General features: G+C 35.1%; 1 protein-coding gene across 3 annotated transcripts; it reads left to right on the top strand.

Annotated features, from left to right (window-relative positions):
* Window positions 1-1638: 1638 nt before the first annotated feature.
* On the top strand, window positions 1639-6221 carry LOC142540604 (protein AUXIN SIGNALING F-BOX 3-like). Of its 3 annotated transcripts, none has more exons than XM_075646887.1 (4): window positions 1639-1739; window positions 2515-3092; window positions 4844-5336; window positions 5436-6221. In XM_075646887.1, the coding sequence occupies exons 2-4, from the start codon at window positions 2563-2565 to the stop codon at window positions 6189-6191; spliced, it is 1779 nt and encodes a 592-aa protein (XP_075503002.1). In that variant the 5' UTR covers window positions 1639-1739; window positions 2515-2562; the 3' UTR covers window positions 6192-6221. The 3 variants fall into 3 exon arrangements, with proteins under 3 accessions (XP_075503002.1, XP_075503000.1, XP_075503001.1); XM_075646885.1 differs by lacking the exon at window positions 1639-1739 and adding an exon at window positions 1812-2006; XM_075646886.1 differs by lacking the exon at window positions 1639-1739 and adding an exon at window positions 1817-2001.
* The last annotated feature ends 2689 nt before the right edge of the window (window positions 6222-8910 follow it).

Below are 8910 nucleotides of genomic sequence, written 5' to 3' on the forward strand. Positions count from 1 at the left end.
TAGTTACGAAAAGAAGACTACATGCAATACAATTCAAGTACCCATATGGATATAAAAACTAAAGTGGGATTTATTTATACATGGAAAAGTTTGAATGGATAATGATGTGATATAGAGGCAGAACATGGCTTCTTTTGTTTTTTTCTTGCTGTATTATTGGATCTCTATTATTTGAATTAGTCCAGCTTCACTTTCATGGCAAACACAAAACAAAACAAAAATTGGTTTCTTTTCTTGATAAAATAGGAAACAAAATGAATGGAGTCGTAGCTATTCTTAAAGACAACAACTTATGTGAGACGGTCTCATGGGTCGTATTTTGTGAGACGAATCTCTTATTTGGATTATCCATGAAAAAATATATTTTTCATGCTAAAAATATTACTTTTATTGTGAATATCGATAGAGTTGACCTATCTTACAGAAAGATTTGTGAGACCGTATTACAAAAGACCTACTCGTCTTATGGACTGTTAGACAAAAATATTTAAATATATCCTGATACCATAAAAAGATGGCAAAAATTTGTGTGAGACGGTCTCACGGGTCGTATTTTGTGAGACAGATTTCTTATTTGGATCATCCATGAAAAAATATTATTTTTTATGTTAAGAATATTACTTTTTATCGTGAATATCGGTATGTTGACCCGTCTCACAGATAAAAATTCGTGAGATCGTCTCATAAGAGATCTACTCTAAAACGATTGTACGATGTATCATATCATATGAGATGGAATTACAAATTGAATCAGCCGTGGGACCCGCCATTACCTCTAATCCACTTGATTAATGAAATTACATATTATATTGGTTTCCTAATTATGCCAAGAGAATATTAATCATAGTGATCAAGCCTCTTACTCCAGGACCCATTTGTGGATCAAAGGTCAAATCTTTGTTAATATAACACTAACGTTCTATATGTGAGTAAAAGTATAAAATGAAATGTCATCCCCTAACATTTGATATCAATTTTTTTTAATGTAATTTATAGTAACGTGAAAAAACAAATATGATTTTCTTTTACAAACATTTGATCAAATATTCGGATATTAATATAAATATAAATTGAAATAAATCACGTTATCTGATATGACATAAATAATTACATAGATCCATCAACGTAAAACAAAAAAAATTCTCACCGAACTCCAGCTCAAGTATTAAATTCATTTGAAAGAAAGATCTCAAATTTAAAACGAAATATCGAGTTTGAGATGTAACTATAACAAATTTCTCAACAACTAAAGACATATACAATAAACACTAGTGCACCGACGCACGCGTTGCGTGCTTTTATAATATTTTTTTAATTCATTTAATTTATATTTAAATAGGGATCAAAATGTAATTATAAAAAATAGCGAAGGACTACGTTGTAATTTTGATATATATAATAAAAAATAAATTGAAAAATAAAAGAATAAAAAAACGACCTTCGTAGACCCTAAACTCTAAACCTATAACCTAAACCTCAAGAAACAATGACTATATTCACTGAACTACATATAACTTGTATTAAAAATTTAACATTTTATTAATATATATAATTATTAAAACAGACCATAACATCAAAATTAGTTATTTTAAATATCTCAACTTTAATAAAATAATACAGATAATTGCAGATGCGGAGCACCAAAGTCTAACATCCGCCGTGGGCCGAAGAAGCAAGCAATGTGATAAGGTGTACGTGTAGAAAAACTATTGGGCAGGCTCAATCAGACCGAGTTGGAGGTTAGGTGCCTTTCCATGCTACCGTCAGCTTCGGCGAATGATAATATATATATATATATACATAGCTAATAATTGAAGGGAAACCATTTGATTAATAATGAAACCATTTGATTATTATTGTATTTGTAATTTAAGTGGGTTTTGTGCCCGCGACTTTTCGGCTCCTTCAGGCAATACAACGCACACCAAATTCATTCTTGCAAAGTTTTTATGTTTCGCGTCATGTAATCTGTTGTAAATTCAGTCATTCGACGAATACCAAGTTCTGTAAGTTTATGTTTGTTTTTTTTCCATTTCTTCTATGGGTATTGATTTATGTTTCTGGGATATCATGTTTCATGGTTAATTTCTGGTTTGTGTTTCTGGAATTTGAGATGCTTTTGAGCTTTGACGCTTTTGTTTGTTTGTTTGTTCCTTCCCAAAAACCATTTCTTTAAATGACCTCAGTCTGCCACTGATCTCATCTCAATATGCAAGTGTGCCGTGTAAAAATTAGAAGTTATTAATTAGCAAAAACTTTTTTTTACTTGCAATAGAGACTTCCTCTATATTTTTAGTTGCAGATATGAAGCTTTCTGGCAATCTTATTGTGTCCAAGATTATACTTTTTCTTTGACTTGTTTTTATTAAAGATTCTTCTCTTATTGCAATACTGTGGTAACTGCTGTTGTCGTTCGGGTAAAGATTTATTTCTGATTGTATTATGAAATCATTGCTTTGAAGTGAATTGGGTTTTTTTTTTTATTTTGTGGACATTTTTATGTCAAAATCGCAGTTGTTTTGGGGGGGTTGAGATTCTTCTGAGTCATCAATCAAGGTCCAAATGGATCCAGACTCCAAAAAATCCAAATTCTCACCACCACCAAACTTAGGCAACTCGAAAGCGCCAGTTCCGTTGAATTCATCACTATTCCCAGATGAATTATTGGAAAAAGTTGTGTCATTCATTGATTCACACAAGGACAGGAGCTCGGTCTCCCTGGTGTGCAAGGACTGGTATAATGCTGAACGTTGGACAAGATCAAAGCTCTTCATAGGCAACTGCTATTCAGTGTCTCCTGAAATTGTGGCAAGAAGGTTTCCAAAAATTAAGAGTGTTACCCTCAAAGGGAAGCCAAGATTTTCGGATTTCAACCTTTTGCCTAGAGATTGGGGTGCTGATGTGCATTCTTGGTTGGTAATGTTTGCCAAAGTTTACCCCTTTTTGGAGGAATTGAGACTCAAGAGGATGGCTATAAATGATGAGAGCTTGGAGATTTTGGCGAAATCTTTTCCACGCTTCAAAGCTTTGTCTCTGTATAGTTGCGATGGGTTCACTAACAAGGGGCTCAAAGCTATAGCCACCCATTGTAGGTAAAAATCTTTAGTGGTTTTTCTCGATGGTTTCATTTATATCGTTAATGTGTCATATTAATTTCATACATGCTGTCTGGGTTGCAAAAGGTTTCTGGTTTCTTGGTGATTGAATTTTGTTATTTTCCCCTTGCGTATGTGGATTTAGCTTTTTGAATATTATAGACAAGATTTTCTTGGAAGAAAATTATATTCCCCTTTTTCTTTCCTTTTTTGGCTTTTGAGGATGCTCTGTCTGATACGACTCTATCTTTAGAGTTACTTTCAGTTACCTTTCTGGTTTCCTCTTAATCTCGTTTGAGTTTCTCCTTTCTGTTAAGGTCTCAACTCTCCAAAGTTCTGATTATTTTGTTAAGATTTCAATATAATCTATATAAATGGTACCTTTTTCTTCAAGAATGCTCCTAAAGTAACAGCCTTTTTGTTTGGAAATTAGTTTCTTAGTTGTGTTATATAGTTTTTATGTTGCACCAATTAATTGTGCTTGATGATATTTGTAGATAATGTGATACTAAGTAAAAGACATATGGTTTAGCAAGCTGAGATTATATTAATGTGGTTATGCTGTCACCTAGTGGGCTTAGGGCCTGAAAAAATTGTGGGTTATATATATGGTTGAGAAATAAATGAGTTAGCTTTGGGTAGGGCAATGGTGTTTCTGTGTGTTCCCCATCTCCTTTTTTGGTTTGTTTTTATTGTAACGAACAGAGATTTTAGTGGAAAATTTAAGTGCTGGTCCTTTTTTTTTGTCCTCTCAAAGCTTATTGGTGCTGCTTTCTTGATGTGACTACTGACCTGCTACATGGCAATGGCATTTAATGGAATTTATATATATATATATATATAAATTATGCCCACTTTTATCCTCATAATACATCCATATTCATTGGTCAATGGAGGCCATGTTTACTTTCTTTATTCCTTTGCTGATTTGTGATGTAGAAATTGGTTCGGCTTATTAATCCTTGTGATTTGAAGACTATTTTTTTTCAAAATTTGTGCCATGGTTTTGGAGATTCGATTGGTTTAGTCTGAACTTAGAACTTATGCTTTGATCGAAGATGACTAGAATTGAGTTTATGTTTTGAATTTCAGAAGTTTTTGGGCCACATTTAATAGCGAGTTTTGGTTTCGGAGATCTGCTAAAGCTCTGATTATGAAACCTGAAGCTTTTGGAAGTTTTTCAATGCCTGACCCGAATCAATTTTTTTTCCCTTGCTTTCTCCATTGGCATCATATAAACATTATTAAAAAAGCACGTGATATTTGGACGAGCTAATAATTGCTGTAAATTAGTTCTATTAATAAGCTTTGGGATAATATTGCAATTATATATTGAAATCGAGGGGGATAAATTGCAATATCTTGAAAAAAAACCAGGATTTGAAGATCAAGCGGTGTAAAAAATCATTGTTGCTTTACTTACTGCGCTCCTGGTAATTTGAAGAAAACCAAATATTTGACACTGTCAAGGATTCTAGCTTCTTGAATTGCTCATATATGTCAGTCTGGGGTCTGGGAGCTTGCTGTACCATAAATCTAGCAATACCCTCCAAGACTCAGGTAGCGACATCACCTGGCGGTAGCGGTGGTGGTGGAAGGCCTCTATCGCCTCCAGAAATATCATCACGACGGTCGCTGCGTATTAGTTTCTTTGGCATTAAGCACCATGGCTTCCTAGATTTTAGTATTTCTTGTGATGCATTTTTTAACAATGCAAAAAACTTAACGCGTTCCTATTTGGCGTCCAGGAATTTGACAGAACTTGACATACAGGACATAGCAACTGATGACTTCAGCGGATATTGGCTAAGTTGTTTCCCTGAAAACTTCTCGTCACTGGAAATATTAAATTTTGCATGTCTAAACAGTGAGATCGAATTTGATAAGCTCGAGAGACTTGTCAGTAGGTGCAGTTCATTAAGGGTTCTAAAGGTCAATGAGAGTATTAGTTTGGACCAACTGCAACGTTTGCTTGTGCTTGCTCCTCAGTTAAAAGAGCTTGGCACTGGTTCCTTTTTCCCAGAACTTACCCCTCGACAGTACCAAGAAGTTGAAAGTGCATTTAGAAATGTTGGAAATCTTCAAACTCTATCGGGTTTATGGGATGTCACAGCCTCTTATCTCCCAGTTCTTTATGGAGCTTGTGCAAGTCTGAGTTTCTTGAACTTGAGTGATGCTGCCCTTCAGAGTGCTGCATTTGAAAAGCTTCTCGCTCACTGTCCCAATTTACGACGTCTTTGGGTAAGAAATGGATATCCGCGATTACTTGAATTGATTATTAAGGGAGACCGTTAGCTTATTCCACATGTCTTGTTACCTAAATGAATTCTTTGGTTGTAGGTTGCCGATACAGTAGAGGACAAGGGGTTAGAGGCTGTTGGTTTAAGATGTCCCTTGCTCGAAGAACTCCGAGTTTTCCCTTCAGATCCTTACGACCAACATCAACGTCACGGAGTGACAGAGTTAGGTTTTGTAGCCGTGTCTCGTGGATGTCGCAAACTCCATTATGTCCTCTACTTCTGTCGGAGGATGACTAATGCTGCTGTTGAGACCATAGTAAACAACTGCCCTGATTTTACCCACTTCCGTCTTTGCATAATGAATCCTGGCGAGCCAGATTACCTGACGAACGAATCTATGGACGAGGCCTTTGGTTCTGTGGTTAAAACTTGCACTAAACTCCAGCGGCTTTCAGTTTCGGGGCTTTTAACAGATCTGACCTTTGAGTATATCGGTAAATATGCCAAGAATCTGGAGACCCTTTCCGTGGCTTTTGCGGGAAGCAGTGATCGTGGGATGCAGTGTGTTCTTGAAGGTTGCCCCAAGCTTAGAAAACTCGAGATAAGGGATTGCCCATTTGGAAATGCTGCTCTGCTTTCTGGGCTCGAGAGATATGAGATGATGAGGTCGTTGTGGATGTCAGCTTGTAACGTAACTATGAAAGGGTGCAAGCTACTGGCAAGGGAGATGCCAAGGTTAAACGTTGAAGTGATAAAAGACGAGGAAAGTGACGGCTTCCAAGCCAACAAAGTTTACGTCTATCGTTCGGTAGCAGGTCCGAGAAGGGACGCCCCGCCCTTTGTTCTTACTCTTTGATACCACCACACATGGCCAAAAAATCTTCGGTCAGTGACTGTTCTCTCTCTTTTAATGAAATGAAATGAAATTTCAAAACCAATGTGTCAGTAAAAGAGGCCAGTATGCCAACTGATACATGAAACTTGTAAGCTCAGAATTTCAGAGAAGATATGAAGCGTTTCGCATGCATCTGAATCAGTCCCTATTTCACATTTCTTTCCATGTTGTAATTTTAGTATCTTTGATCTGTTAAGATCTGAGAGAGATTGGTAAACTTGAAAACCAAGGAGTTGATTGCAATTGATTCTTGTCCGATTAAATAGCATGTTGTTTGACACAACCTTTGTTGATATTTTTGATAAAATGACAGATTTAAATGACCGTTTGAATATAATATATGATAAATGTCGTTGATAGTATAGAGTTCAATTCAGACCATATCTCATGAATTGACAAAAGTTTTTAGACCCGGGTTGGAATTTGTATCTCGTTTTAAATTTGATATAATATCATATGAACTACGAGGACAAAAACTTGTGTGAGACGGTCTCACGGGTCGTATTTTGTAAGACGGATCTCTTATTTGTGTTATCAATGAAAAATAATACTTTTTATGCTAAGAGTATTACTTTTTATTGTTAATATCAGTAGGGTTGACCCGTCTCACATATAAAGATTCGTGAGAATATCTTACAAAAGGCTTACTTGAGCTACAAGGTATCATCACATTCAATATTAGCTTAATTGGATATATATATATATATATTGTATATATATTCAAGAAAGATTATTGTACAATTATATCATATATTATCGTCATCATAATACAATTTAAAATCTAGTAAGCTGGATTGAAGTATAATATTAAAATGTGGGTTAGAGATGCAATTAACAGTACGAGGAGGTGAAATTGGCATTGCATATTGTTAGGAAGGAACCGGGAATATCGATGTAATTAATAAGATTATAGGGTTAAATGTGTACTTTACATAACTTGAGGGACCAAAATGATATAAAAAAATAAAAGGAGATCTTTAAATGGAATTAGCACTATTTTCTAACGTCCAATGTACTAAAACCCTCCTTCTGGATAATCAATTTTTTTTTTATTAATCGTCCGAACTGCTCGAATCGAATTGCACCGCATCCATACACAGTTCGATTATTTTTTTTGTCAAGAACCACACCAAACCGTACTGGATAAATCGCTTGCACTAATATTTGATTTAGGATTATAATAATTTGTAAAAAATATACTCAACTATAGAAATCGTCATTCATTATACCTCAATTCTCTTCAAAATTATTATTCATACAAAAAAAACTTATTTTCTTCTTAATTATTCTTCGTATTTGTCTTTTATTAGAGTATTTATTTATTTATTTTAACACAATATTTTGTTGAATTTTAAAAGTAAAAAAATGCTAAAATATGTAAATGTCGTTTTTGTTGTGAGTGTGTTGTGTTCTTAAATTATTAACTTTGTTTTGAATCTTGATTAGTGTTTTATCTAGTTTTATATTTGTATTATTTGAACTATATTGAAAGCACTGTATTGTTGTTGTTTTCAGATAAATTAAAATATATGTTTTAATATTTTTCATTAAAAAAAATCGTAAATAGACCGCAATCGCCTGAAACTGCTCAAAAATCATAAGATTAATTCTACATGTAAAACCACGATTATTTTTTTAAAATATTAACCGAAGGCATATCAGAATTCAGTTTGAATTTTTTTTAAAAAACTGCAAAATCGTACTGTGATCATTCCTATTTCTTGCGAGACAATTACTTAATGACCCTGACCTCTATCCCAAATGACGTTTAACTGAACCATGTTCCGAGGCTAGATTCGTAAATCTAGTCGAATGGACATCCTGTTACAAACAGAGGCCTAATCTTCAGAATTCCATGAATCTCTTTCTAACAACCTCTGAAACCAAAACTTCCAGCTCTCGCAGGAATCTTCAACCCAGCCGCGCTGGAAAACCAGAACCATCTCACCGGAAAACATGATCTCTTCTGCAATAAACTCCAGTATAACTCGGGCTAGAACCACTGGAGTTAGATGAACCGCTTCCTAACTTCTTGAACTGTTTCTTTCGAGCTTTCAACAAATTTTGCTTTCCACTCGTACTGCCACTATCCAATCGGAGAGGAAATTGTTGTGTCTGGGGTTGCATTGCACACAACCTTTCTTATTGTCTAATCAGACTCGCCTCAGCCCTTTTTGCTTTATTCAAAGTATCAGCAAAATAGTAAGGTCGCTGCATATTTATCAATGCAACTATCTCTGAATTCAATCCTTTGATGAACTGATCAGTTACAGCTTCATCGTTCCCAGCTAGCTGAGGAATAAAACGCATTAAAGTAGAGAATTTAGCAACATATTCTTCAATATTCAGTTGGCCCTGTCTCAAATTCTCAAACTCTGCTCTCTTGTCCTCTCGGTACGATCCTGAGAAGAATCTTCGATAGAATTCAGCTTTAAAGACTTCCCACGTAATCACAGTACCACGCCGTTCTAATACTCCTTTAATTGTAATCTACCAACTCTTGGCGGCCTCTCGTAACTGGTTGGGCAACAGTTTGATTCTCTGTTCATCTGGATAATCCAGTAAATCAAACAGTATTTCTATACCATCTAACCAATTCTCACCCTCCACTGGTGTCTCATTACCCTTCAGAATCGGCGGTTGAAACGATTGAAACCTCTTCATCTGTGTTTCCATCACA

The sequence above is a fragment of the Primulina tabacum genome, chromosome 3 (assembly GCF_025594145.1).
Source record: "Primulina tabacum isolate GXHZ01 chromosome 3, ASM2559414v2, whole genome shotgun sequence".
Lineage (NCBI taxonomy): Eukaryota > Viridiplantae > Streptophyta > Magnoliopsida > Lamiales > Gesneriaceae > Primulina > Primulina tabacum.

What these genes read in the sequence shown, in the direction of transcription:
- LOC142540604 (XM_075646887.1), top strand. Translation starts at nt 2,563, where the DNA reads ATGGATCCAGACTCCAAAAAATCCAAATTCTCACCACCACCAAACTTA. An exon ending in GCTATAGCCACCCATTGTAG is followed by an intron (nt 3,093 to 4,843) that starts GTAAAAATCTTT and finishes TTTGGCGTCCAG; the next exon opens with GAATTTGACAGAACTTGACA. An exon ending in CCAATTTACGACGTCTTTGG is followed by an intron (nt 5,337 to 5,435) that starts GTAAGAAATGGA and finishes CTTTGGTTGTAG; the next exon opens with GTTGCCGATACAGTAGAGGA.